Source organism: Rattus norvegicus, chromosome 8, assembly GCF_021556685.1.
Source record: "Rattus norvegicus strain SHRSP/BbbUtx chromosome 8, alternate assembly SHRSP_T2T, whole genome shotgun sequence".
Lineage (NCBI taxonomy): Eukaryota > Metazoa > Chordata > Mammalia > Rodentia > Muridae > Rattus > Rattus norvegicus.
In genome coordinates, this window is record NC_141541.1 from 48,993,331 (window position 1) to 49,014,198 (window position 20,868).

The 20,868-nt window shown below is 44.5% G+C and overlaps 1 protein-coding gene and 1 long non-coding RNA gene across 6 annotated transcripts in view; one reads left to right on the forward strand and one right to left on the reverse strand.

Moving 5' to 3' along the window:
* Jhy (junctional cadherin complex regulator) overlaps positions 1–20,868 on the reverse strand; it is a 56,731-nt gene that overhangs the window by 11,459 nt on the left and 24,404 nt on the right. For all 5 annotated transcript variants that reach the window (NM_001429449.1, NM_001429450.1, NM_001429452.1 and 2 more), the window contains 2 exon segments: positions 1,972–2,627; positions 7,647–7,760. In NM_001429449.1, coding sequence (NP_001416378.1) covers positions 1,972–2,627; positions 7,647–7,760 — 770 coding nt within the window.
* LOC148004088 (uncharacterized) lies at positions 16,128–16,538 on the forward strand. The gene is made up of 2 exons (XR_015627187.1): positions 16,128–16,266; positions 16,362–16,538. It is a non-coding gene; the product is annotated as an uncharacterized LOC148004088 (long non-coding RNA).

Here is a 20,868-nt window from a genome sequence, read left to right on the forward strand (position 1 = left end):
CATGTAATTGTGTGCGTATGTGCATGTTGTGTGAACATATGTTTGTGTGAACGATGGCATTCACACATGGGTTGCAGTGCATGTGTGGAGGTCAGAGGGTAAAGGTTGGGGTTCGAACTCCAGGCATTAGGCTTACAGATACGCCTGTCATTTGCAGTCAGGTTAACACTAGGCAGCCTAGGTTGCCCTTGAACTCAGCATCCTCCTCCCTCAGCCCCCTGCATGGTGAAATGGCAGGGGTGCACACAACCACACCCAACCTAAATATTTATTATGATAAAAGGGTCAGAAGTCACTACTCTAAAGCCAGAGAGAAGGCGACAAAGTGCTCGCCAACCATCGCTGTCTCTCCAGAAAGCTGACCTGAACCTTACCAAATGTATATCCCAGACCGTCTGGTGTAGAACTTGTCTCCCTTCCAATGTATATATATGTAAAGCTGTCTCCCCATTCTGTTTTTGAAAACAAGCGCCTTGAAGGTGCCCCACGGTATCAGACTGAGTGTGTCTTCTGTGTATTTTAGTGTCAAAGTCATCACATGTCAAGTGTCCAGAAAACACATTTGGTTAAGGAGCATCAGGGATGGTGTCTTGAAATTACGTTAAAAAATTGACTTTCTTTTTCTTATTTATAGAAGTAATGGATTCACACAATAGGGAACTTGAACAATTCTAACTCTAAAGAATAAAAACATAATCTTGATTTCTCTTGCCAGAGATAACCACTATTTCTTTCCAAGATTTTTTAAAATTTGGGTCTTATTTATTTACTTATTCACTTATTTATTCATTTATGACAGGGTCTTACTACATAGCCTTGGCTGGCTTGGAGTCTGTTATGTAGACCAGACTGACCTTGAACTCATAAAAAGATGTGCCTGCCTCTGCCTCCTGAGTGCTGGATTAAAGTTGTGCATCATCACACCTTGCAACTTTCATGTGTCTGGATGTTTTGTTTACATGTATGTCTTGCACCACTTGAACACTTGGTGCCTTCAGAGACTAGAAGACGGCATCAGATCCTGTGGAACTGGAGTTACAGATAGTTGTGAGCCACCATGTGGGTGCTGGAAATTAAACCCAGGTCCTCTAGAAGAGCAGCCAGTGCTCTTAACTGTTGATCCAGAAATAGCCATCACTCACCATTGGGTGGACTTTCTTTCCATGTGCAAATTAGGAAAGCAGAGTTCATAGCCCTTGGGTTGTGTCCCTATTCCTCATTTCCTTCTTACAAGAGCATTTCCTCAGAGGCATATTTGTTATGGTCACAGGGGACTAAATATCACCATTTCCCTAAACCTTTCCCCACCATTGGATTTTTAGGTCATTTCTGTAAGTGATGGTGTTTCAGTGTCTATACATTCCTTTCTAGGCTATGCCACTCCAGGCCAGAGATAACTTTTTCTCTAGTCATTACTCAAATCTTTCTAAGCATGCTAATTTACTCTGCCTGGGTCCTTGTGCTCTCCCCTTGCTCCAACTTCTAGTTTCATTACCATGGAAACAGTAGAGAGATTGGGAAGAGAAGACTACCAGAAGCCAGGCAGGAATCTGAGGCAGGGGAGGGGTTAGTTGGCCTTTTCGTCTGGTCTCACCTGCCCAGGGACTCTGCTGTCCCCTTCCCCCTCTCTCTCTTCTTTCTCTACAAGACTCTTACTTCTCCTCTAGAAAACCATTCAAGATAAGGAAATTCCAAGCAGTTGTAATGGCTCTGTATAAAATCACTTATGTAAGCTCTAATGTCCCTGAGTTAATCCCCAGATCCACACATTGTCTCTGACCTCCACACATGCTACATAATGCATCTGCACATTCTCTCTCTCTCTCTCTCTCTCTCTCTCTCTCTCTCTCTCACACACATCTGTGTATGTGCACCATTCAATGCACACATGTGCACACATTTTGCAAACACACACATGTACATTAATAAAAATAAATAGGAAAGTTTGCAAACTTTAAAGAGACTTCTCACCAGAGCATCTCTATGTTCTTGTATTTCGTCTCTGCCTCCGGTTCTTTGGATGGCTTCTTAGTCTTCGTCGACCCGGACCTGTGTGTGTTCATGCGATAATCAGACTGGGGTCCTCTCTGACTCAGGGACTCATGTCTGTGAGAAAGTTCATTAAAGTCCTGCAGATCTCCATCAGAAAATATGTAGATGGGCTGTTGCTGATACAAAATTCTTTTCTCTTCCTTGTATCTGTGTCCTCTTCTTTTATTAGTGTTCAGCCCTAAGACAGAGTTTTTATATACTACTCTGTCAAAAGTCTCCTTGGGTGGAAAGAATGGGTCGGAGGTGACTTTGGGATTATGGGTGAGGGTTCTGGGGTCCTGTAAATTGGGATTAGAAGCGGTCATTTGTGCAGCTGGCTCATGCTTTGATGAGGTATCCATAGGCAGCCTTTGGGTTTGTGGTTGTTGGAGAGAGTTATTCTGATTATTTTGACTGACAACTTGTTCTTTTGTCCCAAGAGATTTCAGGCCATTCTGATATTTCTTCTGTTTCTGAACCCTGGCCTTGGCTGTTCTTCTAGAAGGTTGCTGGACGTTGGCTGCATTGGAAGACTGACCTCTTGGGACGTTGCCTGATTTTGTATCTTCGCACTGAGACAAATGTTCTTGGTAATTCTAAAAAAGATATTACAGTTAAGGCAAAATCAGAAGATGAGCATTCTTCATAAATTTTCAATTAATTCTTTTTTTTTAAATGGGGGTCAAAACATCTAGGAATGTGACCATGGATTGAAAAGGAGAGAGTATGAGGAGTTTTTCTCCTAGTTATAGGTGATTGGAGGGTGAGCCACTGAGGAAATGTTAAATCATGAGCCCAGACAGAGTTTGAGGGCTTAAAACAGCTCTGTATTAGGTCTCTGACTGACAAGCTATATAGGGAGGCGTCACCAAATGGGGAAATGGATGGAGAGAAGCTTCACCTCTAGAGATGCACAGAGGAGAAATACACATCTGTGCTAACAGGTGCAGGCTCATGTCAACTGAATGAGCGTTTCCAGAATTCCAACCCCAAGACACCCGAGGTTTGCCTGTGCCAACCAAGTACAAGTTCCATATGACACATAGTTCAGACCCTCAGCTCTGCATGTGCATGCAGGTCAGCGACCTATTCGCCAGATGAAACAAATCACATCTCATTCAGAGGGCCAAGAAAGAGTCAGAGAGCTTTGATAGGGCGTCTGAGAAACCATAAGGGTTGTTTTTGCTTTCTGCTGCCTGATATAGCCTGCACTTAGGCAATCAAACATCTGGGGGGGGGAGGGGACTTCGATATCAGAGCAGTCGTCAGGCTTTTCTAAGTCTGGTAACAACAAAATGTACTCCCAGAACAATAGATACGCTGTGTAGCTAAATTGTGCCGTGCAGCCATTTAAGAGTATTTCCCGAGGAATGGAGCACTCATTACTTGGTTGAAAATGAGCAGGGTAAAGAGGCCTTTGGAACGAATGATTAACTGCTTATTGAAACAGCAAGCTGACCATGTGCATCGATGAGTTATAGAACTGCAATTCCCTTTCAGGGCTCGCATGTAAAAAAGAACCCTTCACGACACACATCTGTGCAATGCTAATTGAAAAATGCAGTCATTGGGTAGCTCGTCGAAGGCCAATAAAAATACTCGGACCGGGAAAAGCATGCCTTGCTTTCTTGTTTGGATTTGTTTTAGTTGGTGGGGAAGGAAGCAGTTCTAGTTTTTTTTTTTTTTTTTTTTTTGCGTCTCCGGTACAATCTGCAAGGCTGACAGCACCAGCCTCTGCATATTCTCATTGGGATGCTAAGGACAAGACTGTTACATTTACGACAGTAATACACAGTGTGGCCTGAAATGTTGGCATTTGTAAAGAACGATTTCGATTTGAAGTGTAACGTGTTTTCTTTGGGATTTAAGCCATTTGAGGATTGACCGGGCTCTCATTGGCTCTTACAAAGGATTAGTTTTCTCCTGCGGCACCCCCACCCCCACCCATTAAAAAACTGACAAACCCTGTACTATGCATCCAGGTAAGAAAAAGGTTTTCTTCCACGTGGTTTATCAAACTGCATGTGAGAGACTGTGGGTGAAAAGAGTCGCCCAAGACATGGTCCCAGGTACACTCTTCCTTGCAGTGTACTTTTGGTCCCCCAAAGTGTTACCTGGATTTATTTGTTTGTATGCACGTGCAGGCATCAGTTCTCCCCTTCCACCAAGAGGGTCCCGGGGATAGAACTCATATCCTCAGGCTTGGTGGCAAGCGCCCTCACTTGCTGAGCCATCTTGCTGGCCCAGAAATTGCTATTTTCTAATCTGACAGGTGTGTTCAGTGGCTCTCTTCATGCTGTGAGCATGTCAGTAAAGGTCAAACAAGCCTCTTGGTTATGATCTATAAACTTTAACTCCGACTGACCAATCATGGCATTCCTTGCAACATTTGTTCAGCTGAATAATGGAGTAATAACAGAGTAATGGAGTAATATTGGGGTAATAATGGAGTAACTAGGCATACTTTATGTCATCAACTGGCTTACATGTCCCCGTTTTCTCTTCTCATTCCAACCCAAAACAAACAAACAAACAAACAAACAAACAAACACACACACACACACACACACACACACACACACACACACACACACACACACACACAGACAAACAGCCCCGGGAGAAATTCCTCTTCTGGGAAGTCCTGGTTACTGCTTGATTCTCGCCATGTTGTCCTCTTTTGTTGCAGCCGATTGAGATCACAGTAGCCCTCCTCCTAGGGCGCTTTGTTAACAGAGGCCAAAACTCATCATTTTACCAGGCCTGAATTGTCTCGAGTGTTAAATCCTCTATTCACATAGACATAAGTGCCGGGAGATGTCATTTTAGTCCTCAGAAAGCAAGACGTTTCCGGACTTGATATGATTTCTCTCACCTTCCAAGTAGCCTCCTCGAGATCTGCTGGAGATTTATTACCCTACAATTGAGGCATCAGGTGTCACTCTCAGGTGGTGAGACCTGAGTCCCCTGAAGTTAATAGACAAAGCCTTTCTCAGGCTACTTAATCTCCATCGGCTGGAAATCCGAGATTTCATTCTGCTCTCACTAGGATTCTTTTGTTACCCACACTGGCAATTGGTATAGTCTCCAGGCACTCAGACTAACGGCTTAATGGCAGTAGGTTTTCCTATCACATGTGGAGTGACAGAGTTGGGGAATCTACTAAAGCTGAGGTGAGAGTGGCACAGTGAGACTCGTCCTTAGTCATCGGTGTCCACCCACAGTGTGTCATCACTCCAGCCCTGTGAAAGCCCTGCCTGCCTGCTTTTGTCCTGTGGCTCTCCTGACCATGTGTCATAAGCAGAAAGCAGAATGCACACTCTTACCACCATCTCCTCTAACATAAAGGCCACTGTTGCTCTTAGCTGCCCTGGCTGGGCCCTGGGGTCCTGAGAGGTCTATCCAGGCTCCAGGATTACCTCTGGCCCAGAGAACTTTCTGTTGTACTCAGTTTATCTTCTGTGTTTGTTAAAAATAAAATGTGAGGGCTGGAGAGATGGCTCAGCAGTTAAGAGCACTTCCAGAGGTCCTGAGTTCAATTCCCAGCAACCACATGGTGGCTCACAACCATCTGTGATGGGATCTGATGCCCTCTTCTGGTGTGTCTGAAGACAGCTACAGTGTACTTATATAAATAAAATGAATAAGTCTTTAAAAAATGTGACCTTAGATTCCAATTTTTATCTAATATTATTTTATATATATGCAAATTTTGTCTGAATATATATCTATGCACTGTGTGTGTGTGTGTGTGTGTGTGTGTGTGTGTGTGTGTGTGTATGTGTGTGGTGTGTGCTGTCTTTGGAGGCAAGAAGAGGATGTCAGATCCCTGGGACTAGAATTAGAGCTAGTGAACTACCATGTGGGTACTGAACCCAGGTCCAGAGCAGCCATGGCTCTTAAACACTGAACTATCTCTCCGGGCCCTTTCTAATATTACTAAGAAACATCCAGCATGAATTATTAACTAAGTCCCTCATTGTCAGCAAGGAAGAACTTCAGATAAACAGATGCCTGTGTTGACCAAACCAAACGCATGGCTCTTTAGAAAGATGGGGAAAGGGGATAGTCACAGGGACTTGATGCAATTAGTGAAGGATTCTGTGCCGTTTTGTGATGCCACCACTGGTACCTGGAAGGGTCTTCTGGCTAAGGACATACTTTAGCAAGGCCTCTGAGAACCTTCTGCCTTTAGCTTGGGCACACCAATGACATGGGACTTCTGAAACCCGTGAAGACCCACAGGAGAGCACAGAGTGTTGCAGGACAATGCAGTTCCAGGAAAGGTGCATGAAGAGGTCCTAAGCAGGATGCAAAGATCCAATGTGGGCAGAGGAATCTGACATGAAAATCATGACGACCCAAGGCTCTCTATCACATGCACTAGCAGTTCCTGCCTTCTACACCACGTTGCCAGGAGACACTTCTTTCCTTATCCCTTCAACGTTCTGATGTGGTCTCTCTGACATCAGCTCTCAGGAAGCTCTGAGTAAGGGACTTGATTTATTTACTTATTTCAATTCTATCAGCAGCCTGGAGACTTGGTGAGGATCAGAGAGGGTTTAAGATGTCTGTCTTTTCTAACCTCTCCCATGCTTGGAGGAACTTTAATACTTTGAGCTTTTCAGTTGCTTTATGCATGACTTTAATTGGTGATGTCAACATGTTCCTTAGGCTTGGTGATTTCGAAAGGCTCACCACCCCACCCCGTGGGCCTTGAGACAAGGTCTCACTGTGTAGCATTGGCAGGCCTGGAACTTGCAATGTAGACCAGGTTGACCTCTGATTAACAGCCATGTGCCTACCTCTGAGTGCTGGGACACTAGAGTTAGAGATATGCCACTATACTCATCCTTTTTTTTCTTTTTTTTTCTTTTTTTTAAAGATTTATTTATTTTATGCATCTGAGTACACTGTAGCTGTCTTCAGATACACCAGAAGAGGGCATCAGATCTCATTACAGATGGTTGTGAGCCACCATGTGGTTGCTGGGATTTGAACTCAGGACCTCTGGAAGAGCAGTCAGTGCTCTTAACCGCTGAGCCATCTCTCCAGCCCCATACTCATCCTTTCTTAATCAGGGATGGAATCTGTTCCAAGAATGACTCCACATAATTCCATGTACCGACCCAGGAAACTATTGGCTACGGATGACCTTTCTATTTCTTCTAGAAACAGTGAGACAATTACCCACTCCCCAACTACACTTATGAGTGTCCGTGGAAAAGAAGGATGCCATCAGGTTATAGATACTAGTTGGTAAGCTTGCATATTCTGGAAGCAAGGCTTGGTGGGGTCCAACCTCAGGGTCAGTGTCTCCTGAGTCTACTGGGCAGTTATTAGCTCCTAAAGGAAACACTATTTTTCCTCTGCACAACCCCATCCCTTCCTTCTGTATGTTTGGAGTGTGAAATGATGGTATTCTGACACAGGGGATCTTTCAAAATTAGTTAGTGTTACTGGTGGAGCGACCTATGGCAGGAGGCAGTCTTCAGCATGGGTAGGTAGGCAGGCATTCTAAAATAACCCTTAAATGACAAGGACCCAGTGACAGGCATTACTTCTATCCAGCAGTATCACTTGAAGCACACTTAATACACAGTCTAGCAGGTGACCTTGAGCTGCTTTGCTCTCTGATGCCATTTGTCCTCAGGATCCATGAAAGTGTTTTCGACTCCTTTGTCATCCTGGACAGTCATCTTGCCAGCATCTCTGATGGGGTAGGAAATCTAAGAGGAAAAAAACACACATGGCAGTAAGTGGCGTATACTGCATCCTAAATGGGTTCATTTCAGTCTCCTAGCCATGGGGCCCCAGTCTTTGTACTCTAGGGAGAGGTCCCGCAGAGGCAGGCTTTATATTTGGTTTATAGCAAGGGTCAATTTCAGTTTTCAGGCACTTACGTCAGTCAACCTTTCGTCTCTGTGACTTAAAAAAAATGAACAAGATAAACAGTTTTAAAGGAAGACGCATCTATTTTCGTGCATGGTTGTAGAGAGAATATCTTCTGTATTGAATGGATGGTTTCAGAGGGTTCAGCCCATGGTCACTTAGCTCTGATGTTTTGGGAGTATTGTCCAGAACAAAGTGGTTTAGCATACAGCAGCCAGGAAGCAGGAGACACAGGGGAAGGGACTGACATCTTAATATACTCTTTAAGGGCACAACCTATGACTTACTTCTTGCAACTTGTCCCCAGCTCCTAAAATTTGTGTCATCTCCCAATAATAGCACCATAACATGGGGTCTAAGCCTTCAATATTTGAGATTTTGAAGGGTCACCCAAGATAAAAATCATGAGAAGGAACTGGATTTCTCTTAGGGAAGATAGAAATAAAATGTTTTCTCTTGAAGACAAGAAGAGAGAAAGGGTACTTTGAGGTCTAAATACTCCTTGTTTAAATGTCCCATACCTTGTCCGTAAACAACTTTAGGACAGTTATTAGAACATGATACTGCAAGTAACAATTGATCCCATCAACAGACACATGATACCATACCCTTTACCTCCATTGGGGACTATGTCCTGATAAACCCATCATAAGTTTAAAAAAAGTACTTAATACCCATGCTGACTAGTTTTTGTCAACTTTACACAAGCTAGAGTCTTTTGGAAAGAAGGAACCTCAATTAAGAAAATGTCCCCACCAGATTGACCTGTGGGACATTTTCTTGCTTGATGATTGATGTGGGAGGGGCCAGCTCACTGTGGTAGTGCCACCACTGTGCTGAGAGTTTTGGGTTGTAAAAGAAAGCAAACTGAGCAAGGATTATGCTGTGGCCTGTGCTCAGTTCCTGCCTTCAGCTTCCTACCTTGAGTTCCTGTCCTGACTTCCTTCACTGGCTGAGTGTGATCTCGAGTTGTGAGATGAACTTACCTCTTTCCTTCCCAAGTTGGTCATGGTGTTTCTAACACAGTGACATATACCCTAACCAAGACACACACCTAATCCACCAAACATCACAGCTTAGTTTAACGTACTTTAATTGTGCCATTGAGCAGGTGCAGTGGTGCACACCTGTCATTCCCTGCTTGGGAAGCTGAGGCAGGGGGATGGAGAGATGGTGGGAGGTGTTGAAAACTTTAGGAGGTGGGGGACTGGTTGGAGAACACAAGCCTCTGAGAGCTTGCTTTTTAAGGCTACACTGGGTCTGCTTCCTGATTACCCAACGTAAAGAGCATTTTCCTCCATATGCTGCCATCATGATATCCTGGGCCATCAGTCCAGGATCAGTGGAACCAAAGTAACCAAAATAACTACATAATGAACCTCTGAAACCATAGGCAAAACAGATCTTTCCTTTTCTATATGTTTTTTCAAGTATTTTGATCACAGCTCTCCAAAATTACCAGCCCTCCACTGGGCTTTTGTTTCATATCAAGAACCAGCCATCTTCTATAATCAGGAAGGCTCTCAGCAGTGGGAACTGGGACAGCAACCCAGCCATAAACCCTTCAGTCTACAATATGATCTGCCTGCAAGATGTGCTGGGCTAACAGTGGAGCAGAGCTTGTGGGAGTGGCCAACCAAGGACTGGTCCAATTTGAGGCCCACACCAAGAGAGGGGAGCTCACACCTGACACTGTGTAGATGAACAAGAACCAGAAGCTGGTCAGCCCAGAGACTCAAGATAAAACCAAATATGATTGGATTAAAAAAAAAGCCACTGAAATGATTCCTAATGATGCTCTACTATACTCACAGATCGGTACCTAGCCCAGTTGTCATCAGAGGGGCATCATCCAGCAATTGATTGGAGCAGATGCAGAGACCCACAGCCAAACAGTGGATGAAGCCAGGGAAACCCGAAAGAAGGAGAGGATGGATTCTAGGAGCCAGACGGGTCAGGGACACCAGGAGAACACAGTCCATAGATCAATTAAACAGGGCTCAAAGGGGCTCACAGAGACTGAAGTGGCAATCACGGGACCTGCATGGGTCTGACCTAGGGTTTCTGCATATATGTTATGGCTATTTAGCTTGGCATTTTTGTAGGACAGTCAATGGGAGTGGGGTTGTCTCTGACTCTTTTGCCTATGAGTGGGATCTTTTTATTTCTACCAGATTGCTGCATCCAGCCTTGATAACAGGATTTGTGCCTAGTCTTATTGCAATGTTATACTATGTTCAGTTCCCTGGAAGGCCGGCTTCTCCTCCTCCTCCTCCTCCTCCTCCTCCTCCTCCTCCTCCTCCTCCTCCTCCTCCTCCTCCTCTTCCTCCTCTTCCTCCTCCTCCTTCTCCTCTTCCTCCTCCTCCTCCTCCTCTTCCTCCTCCTCCTCTTCCTCTTCCTCCTTTTCCTCTTCCTCTTCCTCCTCTTCCTCTTCCTCCTCCTCTTCCTCCTCTTCCTCTTCCTCCTCTTCCTCTTCCTCTTCCTCCTCTTCCTCTTCCTCTTCCTCCTCCTCCTCCTCCTTCCTCTTCTTCTTCTTTAAAGGGAAATGGAGAAGTGTTTCTAGGAGACAGGGGAGGCAGGTGGAGAACTGGGAGAAGTGGAGGTAGGGAAAACTATGATTGGGTGTAATGTATTTAAAGAATGAAAGTTAAAATAAAAAAATGTGTCTGAGTTGTACAGAACCTGTTAGAACAGCCATCAGAAAGCAGACTTAGAGCTCTAGTATGGAAGAGAACCTGTAAAGAAGACATTTCAAGCCTCAGGACACCCACACTTACTCTAAAAGACATTCATTCAGTCTGCCTGCGTCTCCTCCTGGCTAGCAGTGTCCAGCTGACTCAAAGTCTCTCTTATACATTCTTAATGTTTCCGTCTCAGGATTCCTCATCCATTCCCGCTGTGATACGCTGCTCCAGTTAGGTTCTGGTGACTACTGACTGCTTCCCCACCTATAAAATGCCAAGTTTCTTCCTTTCTGAATGGATGCAATTCAGTTTTTAAATATAGCTTTAAGGTTTTGTACTTACTTATCTTGCTAAATTTCTTGTGGTAGGTTGTGGAGTGTGGGGTGGCCATGTGTAAGAATGCAGGATGGTAGGGACTGGATCTGACAGGCTTGAGTTCAGATTCTCCCTCTGCTTCTTATGTTGACCAGTGGGGTCTAATGTTCAGTGGACGCTAAGAGGGAAATATGTTGACTATTATGTACTAACTAAACATTTGACAATGAAGACAGTCTCACCCCTCAGGATGGCATGTTTTAGCTCAAGAAAGATAAAAACACTGTTTCCTTGGCCTTGAGTATAACCTCATCTGCCTCTAATAAGTCCATGAAATAGCTATCAGAATTAACACACACACACACACACACACACACACACACACACCAGGAAAGGAAGATAGACAGTATGGAAACTTAAATAATTGAAAGTTGATCTGGGGCTGGTGAGCAGTGGTTCTCAGTCCTCCTAATACTGTGACCCTTTAATACAATTCTTCATGTTGAGGTGACCTCGCCAGCCACAAAATTCTTGTCATTGTTACTTCATAACTGTAATTTTGCTAGTCATTAATCATGACAAAAATAGTTTTGGAGATAGAGGTTTGGCGAAGGGGTCATGACCCACAGGTTGAGAGCCACTGGCTTAGAAGGTACCATTTGCTGTGCATATTTAACAAGCTTGTGTGTAAAGGCTGAAGGGGAAAATGACTGCCACATGTGCACTGTTGCATGCATGTGACATACTCATTCATCACACACATACACAATAACAATAATAATAATATAATAATACATTTTTATAAAGTTGATCTTAAAGTGAGAAGAAAAGTAAAAAAAAACTGCTTGAATTTTTATTCCTAAAATACAGATGGAAAAAAGATGTACTGTTCAGTTATGGCTGCCTTCTCCCTGGACACGGTCGTCACGTTTGAATGGATAACCTCCTCTGTAAGTGGATGACCTCACATCATGAAATAGCCTAACCTTTAGAATGCTCAAAGAAGGCCAAGAACTACTCCCCAAAGTTGTACCAGGGCTCCCCTTATACAACTGTTCTCAGAAACACCCCGAATCACAAAATATTAGGTCTCGTAACAGTTAGGGCATCATTGCAAATGTTTCTGGTTTTGCTTTTTGCTTTTTTTTTTTTTTAAAGTTTTGAGACAGGGTCTTGCTATGTGGTAGGCCAGGCTGGCCTTCATCCTGCCGCCTCAGCCTCCAGAGCACTGGAATTCCAGGGATGTGTGTCCAGGCCTAGCTACCCTTACCATGATGTTAAACAGAAACCCGACTTCTTTAAAGGAAAAATCAACTCTGATGATAAATGAAGAGAAGGGAAAAATTCTAACTAAGGTGACTAAGCAGGCAAGGATACTCTTTAATTTCAAAGAGGCTTAACATGTCTTCCTGGGAGATGACCAATGGGATGTAGAGTCTCCAGCTTTTTGCAAAAGAGAAATGGAAAATGTGCTTTAGGTAATGGGGTTTATCATCACTAACATTAATTTTCTACTGACAACTGTGATGGCTTGTATATATTCAGGCCAGGGAATGGCACTATTAGGAGGTGTGGCCTTGTTGGAGTAGGTGTGTCACTGTGGGTGTGGAATTTAATACCCTAGTTCTAGCTGCCTGGAAGCTAGTCTTCCACTAGCAGCCTTCAGACGAAGATGTAGAACTCTCAACTCCTCCAGCACCATGCCTGCCTGGATTCTGCCATGCTCCCGCCCTGACAATAATGGACTGAACCTCTGAACCTATAAGCCAGCCCCCATTAATGTTGTCCTTACAAGAGTTGCTTTGGTCACGGTGTCTGTTCACAGCAGTAAAACCCTAACTAAGACAGCAACCTTGCCTGCATAGTTCTGTCAAAAACCTCACATATCGCTAATCAAGCATCGGCTGCTTCCTTTGCCAGGGAGCGAAGGACACACACTGTTTTTGTGCACAATGTTTTGGTGAAGCTTGGCTGAATCACCCCAGCGAGCTTGCTAGGCAGGTAAAACATACTTCTACATTAGCTCTTTGAAAGTGGAGCGGGACACAACCTCTGCCATCTATTTTTTCTCTTTCTTTCTTTCTTTCTTTTTTTTTTTTTTGTGAGCCATTCTATTAATACCAATCAAATCGAGAAAATGATCAAATGAAATTGCATTTTGAGCATCGTAAGCTGTGTAATGTCTATTCTGTTAAATTGGGGCCTATAATTGCTTCTGTACTGAAAAGATACAACAAAGACAGCAATCATGGTATGTCATTATCCCAGACTAGAAAACCGGCCTTTGCGGGGAGGACTTCAAAGGCTTGTGGTTCTCAAATTGCATTTGGCTGCTGCTGTTGAAGCGCAGGCAATCTTGATTAGGTGTTTACACTGAGGTAAGGCGAAGAGCAGAGAGTCTGAGTGCTTGGGTCTAGAGCCATTAAAAAATTGTACATTATGTTCCTTGCTTTGAAGTGAGGGTTTGCAGGGAGGAAAGCAACTCAGATTCGAGGACAGCTGAGCTAGACTGGGCTGCAGTTTCTCTCTCAAAGAAACACATCGGGGTTCTTAGAGAATCAGATGGCGCTGCAGAGAGCAGAACCAGGGCTTCACCCAGAGCCGTGTGACACAGAGGATCTGCATAACACACACCAACACATGCTTCATAAACACGCTAACATTAGAAAGTTCTCACTGCAGGCTGTGTCCCCCCACTATATCCTGCCCTTCTTACTGTCTCGTGTCATCTGCCACGGGAGCTTTATGAGTTGAGAAGGCTTTGCTGTGTGTGTCCCTAGTACTAGTGTGTACTAGCAACTAACCGCGTGCCCAAGTGTCAGATTAAAGGAATATGATATCATTGTATGTAAATGTGTGTGAGTATGCATATGTGTGTGCATGCATACATGTGTGATGTATATGCCACAGTGCACATGCTAAGGGCAGAGAACAACTTGAAGACTTTGTTCTTTCCGTTCACTACGTAGGCCCTGGGTGTCAAACTCAGGTTGTCAGGCTTGGCTGTAGGCCTCTTTACTGGCTGAGCTGTCTCACCAGCCCAGGTTCAAGGTCTTTCTCCCTTTCTTTCTTTCTTTCTTTCTTTCTTTCTTTCTTTCTTTCTTTCTTTCTTTCTTTCTTTCTGTCTCTCTCTCTCTCTCTCTCTCTCTCTCTCTTTCTCTCTTTCTCTCTTTCTCTCTTTCTCTCTTTCTTGCTCTGATATATCAGCTACTTACATTCCCACTTCGGGCATAATCACTGGATCTAGTAAGGCCCTCGCTATTCACTTGGCTAATGAGCGCTCGGCAGCACTGATCCTGGTACTTTTGCCCTGGGTTGTTTTACACCTGCTCACGTTTCTGTGGCCAGCGAAAAAAGACTGATTCAGATTCTACTACTATGAGGTGACTTTGCTGACACCCAGCATGGCTGCTTAAATTATCAAAGGGTTTTGTGTTTTTCAGCTGCTTAGCGACAACACACGTGAAATGTTTGTACTCTGTTGCCTATCTCCATTCCTATAGAACGCCGAGACCATGTATGCTCAATATGAACTTGTTGTTCAATTCCGTGTGTGTGTGTGTGTGTGTGTGTGTGTGTGTGTGTACTGTTTTTTTTTTTTTTTTTTTTTTTGAGCCAGGGTTTCTCTGTGTAGCTCTGGCTGTGCTGGAACTCACTATGTAGACCAGGCTGGCTCAAACTCAGAAATCCCCTGCCTCTGCCAGCCACCCCAAGTGCTGGGATCAAAGTGGCAACATATATACATATGAGGAAGTTAGGACAGGGATTCAAACAGGGCACGAACCTGGAGGCAGGAGCTAATGCAGAGGCCATGGAAGGATGCTGCTTATTGGCTTGCTTCCCCTGTCTTGCTCAGGCTGCTTTCTTATAGAATCCAGGACCACAAGCCTAGGGGATGGCACCACCCACTATGGGCTGGGTCCTCCTCCATCAATCACTAATTGAGAAAAATGCCTTACAGCTGGAACTTATGGAGCCATTTTCTCAATTGATATCCCCTCCTTTCAAATGACTCTGGCTTGTGTCAAGTTGCTATAAATCTAATCATCACACCCTTCTTTACTGAAGTTCCACAAGGCCTGAACAGAGGGGCCATGGCAGGGCTGTCATGTTGTACATACAGATCAGGGCACTTGTACTTCATAGTGGTTCTGAGTGTGCCTGGCATAGAGATGGCCACAAATAGAACTAGATGACAAATTCGACCCGAGTTGTTCCTAAGCTCACCCAGCTTCATTAGAATGGATACAGGCAGCTGTTTACACAGATTCCATATCCATGGGATCCATCAGGCACTGGGGCTTGGCTTAGCTCTTCCGTAGTATGAGCTTAATCCCCAGTTTCTCAAAGAAAAACAAAACAACAAACAAAACCAATCAAGTGTCCAACTGACAATGTGTTTTGTTTGTTTGTTCTGTTTAAAAACAAACCACAGTTCACCAGCACTGAGCATGTCCAGACTCAAGCCTCAACCCCATCACTCCCAGGATAATATGACATAATAGCTATTGTGAGTTGTGAAACGTAAGCAAGAGCTGACAGTTCACACGGTGAACATAGGAGTTACACAAATACCACACCATTTGATGGAGGGACTTGAACTCATCAGATTTTAGTGTCTGACAAAGGCCCCCCATGGATATTGAGGGACAGTGAAGATTACCTAATTGTCCAGGCAGGTTTGTGGTTTATATCAAACCCAGGCAGCGAACTGCCAATAGAATGGTGTGGAGAGTGGGGCTTCATCTTCCCTCCCACTCTTGCTCACTGTGACCCCGGGTCCACAGGTCCTTCAGCCCCTCAACCTCTCATGGTTACCCCTCCCTATATATCATCTCCCCCAAATATGCATGTTTTCTCATGGCCTACATATCTTCAGAGAGTTGCCGTGTGACTTAGTTTAAATTGGAATTTCCCCCACCTTGGCAAAGCTGACGATATCCTTTCTGCTTCATTTCTCCCTCATTGCTAATAGATGGCGTCTATTGTCCACCCCTTCTACATACACAGTCAGTCTCTGACTCCTTCCCCCTGTCCCTTTTCTCTTTTCTCCTCTTCTCACCATAACAGATCAGGTGGTGGCTCGAATGGTTTGGATTTGGGAGTGTTTCAGAGTTCGTGTCTGGGATTAGTGATTCTTAGTCTGGAGGCCAGTTTCTAGCAAGTTTGGGTTGTTTACGTATCTCATTCCTTCTCTTCCATAAGATTTCAGGAGGAGGCGTGCACACAGTAGCACGGCATGTGCACAGACTCACAGCAGCCTGGGTCATTTAATCCAAATGACAAAAGTGTCAGGCACGTTGCTTCTGACTTTGACTCAAATTCATGCAATGAGCCCTATGATGTAAGACACCACAGGATTATCCAAAGTGATGGGGACATTTTGGAAAACTTAGGAGTGATAATCCTTAAAAATGATTAATTGTGTGAAATTTCCAGTTTTCCACTGAGCAGGCCTAAGCTACATGGGAAGTTTCCTTCTGCATGGATCCGTCTTCAGTCCCGTGGATTTAATGAAGTGTTGCTCTAGAGTGCTGAGCAGGGCCCATATGAAGGATGCCTCAGAAGTGTCTCATATTGAAAAACCTATAAAGTTCAATTGGAATTACACAGTCATAAGTAAGTGCTCTTGTGTTGGTATAGGACAAAATAAGAAAATCTATCAATCAATGGACAGCCCTGGAGTCCCTGCTGGGTGGCAGAATAACTTCTGCAAGCGCTGTGGAACCGGGTCTCAAAAGCGGTGCTGAACCAAACCATTCTGTAAGAGCGAAGTCCGTGCTTCCAACCAAGTGTAGTTATAAAAAGATGGTCATTACTTAAACAAGAGAAAGCTAGATCTTACAGACAACTCAAAGCGTCCCTCAATAGCAGCCACGGAAAAGAAGAGCAATTTATACTTGGATGGATACTTCTCAATAGGACATTGTAAGTTCATCTAAGCATTCAATAACAAATACGTCACATAGAGCCTATGTGACATTAAAAGCTTCCATGTATGGAATGTCACTTGAACATACCAATAATCCTGAATCTGATGTAGAAAGTCAACATTTGTGCGTGTTTTTTTTTTTTTTCCTTGAGTCATTGTCTCATGTAGCCCAGGTTGGACATGAGAGCTCAGGGTATCTGAGGATGGGCTTGAACTCTTGACTGCTTCTGCCTCCCAAGTGCTGGGGTAACAAGTGTGTACCACCATGGTGGATTTATGCAGAAGCAGGTGGATCTTTGTAAATTCAAGGCCAGTCAGGGTACTACAGTGAGGCACCAAATAAACAAAAAGATAATAGAGAAACAATCAGAATTGTAGCCAAGCAGACCTCTTGAGAGGTCAGATTTGAGGAGGGGGGAACGTTGAAAGGATTATGACGCAAAATTATAATTTAAAACCAAAGCGTTAAATACTGCGTATATGACCCAAAGTTATTCATAAGCTCCTTATCTTAAATTCAAAGCTCAATTACTAAAGAAATGTGCCAACTAGGTGGATATAAGATTGCAAGTTTCGAAGGCCGGTGACATGGCTTCGTGGTAAGGGTGCTTGTGGCCAAGCCTGACAACCCGAGTTTGATTCCCGGGACCCACACGGTGGAAGGCGAGAATCAAGTACCACAAGTTGATTTTTGACCTCCACACAATGCAGTGGCAACCACAGGCCAAATCAATCAAGCGATCAATGGTAAACACAATAAAAATGGTAGCATTTTTCTAAGAGGACCAACTAAGAGTGACAGGCAGACTTGCCTTGCATATGAATGTCTTGATCTCAGGGGCTGGTTGTCTGGATGAAGTAAAATGTGGGGGAAGGGACATACCCCTCTCTCCACTTACTGGCCATAAAATGAGCTTCTCTGCTCTGCCTCACCTTCTCCGACATGACAGACGGAAACTGGTTTCATAGAAACTTCCCTTAAAGCTGTTTTTCTCTGGGATATTTTGATGTACCACCACCAGCAGTTAAAAAAATGCTGGCTAAAGTGGATCCCCTCTATAGATGGTCTTCGAGTAGCAACACCACAGATGGCACATTATACACAATAGACATCTCACCACGTATGTCCTCTTGAGTCCCTTCTGCCACCTGAGATTCTATTTTTATTTCCTGGCGCTGTCGCTTGAGATAAGAAAAGACCCTTTAGGAGAGTCTATGCCTTGTGTAGTTTTCTTTCTTTTCCTATAGTGAAAGGACTGTGTACACATGTACACACATGTACACACATGCATACATATTTTGTTCATGTGTGTATGCAGGTGTGAATGTGGAGGCCAGAGGATAGCCTTGGATGTGTCCTTTCTTAGTCCCCTTCCCTTTTGTTTGTTTTTGTTTTGAGACAGGCTTTCTCTGTGTTGCCCTGAAACTCTGTAGACCAGACTGGCCTTGAACTCACAGAGATCTACCTGCCTCTGCCTCTGCCTCCTGAGTGCTGGGGATTGAAGGCACATGCCAGCTATTTTCTCTTTTCTCTTTCTTTTTTCTTTTCTTTTCTTTTTCTTTTAACAGGTTCTTTCACTGGCCTGGAAGGTCACCAATTAGGGTAAGCTAGCTGGCCAGTGAGCTGCAGGGATCCCCTATCTTCTCCTTTTCAGAACACAGTATCATCACCAGTCCTCCCCACCCCCAACAGGGGTTCTGGGGAATCAAATTTAGGTCCTCGCATTTGCTGGTTGAGCCATACCCCTCCCCCCCATACCTTCCCTTTACTGCTGGTCCACCATATGTAAGGAGCTTTGTATAAAGTGATCGAATAGTCTTCCACTGTAGAAGTTGTTGACCCCATAAGCAAGGTAAGCAAGGTAAGGTTTCAAGGAGTCACTTGCTCAAACAGCTATCAAGAACGTGTGCTGAGATTCAGGATGTAGCCCCTGATTCTGACTTCAGTTTTATGGCCTTATTCGACACTACCCAGCACCGCAGACTGTCTTGTTCTTCATGCAAGGGCACTGCTACAAGGTGGGGCAGGTCAACGCTCTTCCAAGATCTCTGATGTGTTTGTCTTTTGGATTCATTCTTTCGGGGCTCAGCCTCTCCACCAGACTACTTCTGTACATACTGCTTGTTTGGTTTTCTAAGAGATGTTTCCTGTTTCTGGGTCTGGGTCACATAGATGGAAAGCAGGCTCCTGGATAAATGGGGGATCTATATGCCTTATTTTCTGTTGCGTCCTGAGTAGAGAAAAGAGAACCTAGGACAGAGTTGGTGCTCAGTAACTACTCAGGACTGATTGGCCTGCTGTTGGCCCATAGATCTGGACAGTGGCTTCAGTTTGTGGTTTTACATAGTCCTGAGGACCACAGACAATTGATAACCCTGTATTTACAGTTTTAAATTACCTGTAATTTCTTTTCCTGATGTTGATAGGAAAGGGCCAAATCACATGGATAAGGCACTTAGAGCTCTTCTGAACTCAGCCTAAACCTCACCTTCATCTTCAAAGTCTATTGAAATCAAGATAGAAGGACAGTTTCAGAACACAATTCCCGTTAATGGTAGGCCATAAATTTGACTCATATGCTAAAGAGTTTCAAATACTGCAGACTCCGGAATAAGAGTCAGTGGATTCCGGCTGAGCAGAGACTGTATGGTGACGCTCAGGTGCCCTCTAGTGTGTGCTGCTTTTCCCATTGGTTCCTGGCATCACACACCCTGTGCCTAAACCCATATTAAAGAGTATGTGCACACCTTTAATCCCAGCACTCGAGAAGCAGAGGCTGGCCGGCTGAGTTCAAGACCAGCCTGCTCTATAGGTCAGGTGCTAGCACAGCCAAGGGTGCATAATAGAAAAACCCTGTCTCACAAAAGGAAGGAGGGAGGAAGAAAGTATGTGGGTGTGATGGTTTGTATATGCTCCGCCCAGGGAGTGGCACTATTGAAGGTGTGACCCTGTTGAAGTAGGCGTGGCCCTGTTGGAGTAGGTGTGTCACTGTGGATGTGGGCTTAAGACCCTCACCCTAGCTGCCTGGAAGCCAGTCTTCTCCTAGCAGCCTTCAGATGAAGATGTAGAACTCTCAGCTCCTCCTGTGCTATGCCTGCCTGGTTGCTGCCATGTTCCTGCCTTGATGATACTGGACTGAGCCTCTGAACCTGCAAGCCAACCCTAGTTGAAATGTTGTCCTTAATAAACTTGCCTTGGTTATGGTGTCTGCTCACAGTAGTAAGACCCTGATTAAGACAATGGGAATGTGTACCAACAGTTCTATGAAAAGAATGGCGGGAAAGACCACAGGGAAACTGAAGTTAAGGCTTGTGGTTCCATTCTGAACCATGTGCAGGCAACTTAGGTGACTGTATGCAGGAAAGAACTTAATCAAAGTTAACTCAAAGCTAATATTGTAAGTGACCCTTACCTAACACACACACACACACACACACACACACACACACACACACACACCCTTGAGAACAGATCCCATGTATCCCAGGTTGGCCTCCAGTTGCTAGGTAACTAACAAAGACCCTGAACTTCTGGTACTCCTGTCTCCACTGTCCACTTGCTAGGATAACAATCGTGTGCTACCAGGTCTGGTCAAAATGGTGCCAGGGGATCAAACCCGGGGCTTTGTGTGTGCCAGGCCAGACTTGGCTAGCTGACCCACAGTCCTCAGCCTCCCCTGACCCTCATTGTTGCTATTTTTTAATTTAGATTTTTAAAAATATGATAATTATAGTATAGAGATATGGTTTAAAACCAATGGACATAGCCTGGTGTGGCGGTCCATGACTTTAATTCCAGCTCTCCAGGGGCAGAGGCAAGCAGATCTCTGCGAGTCCCAGGGCAGCTAGGGTTATGAACTAGGTTGTGAGGCCCTGCCTCAAAACAAATAAACAGCAGAGACAGAGTAAGAAAAGCCAGGGGATAAAGATGCGGAAGGTGGAAAGCCCTGACAGCTTCCCCCCACTCCTTCCTACTCATCCCCTATGCAGAGGTCCCCAGTGTCTCACCACATA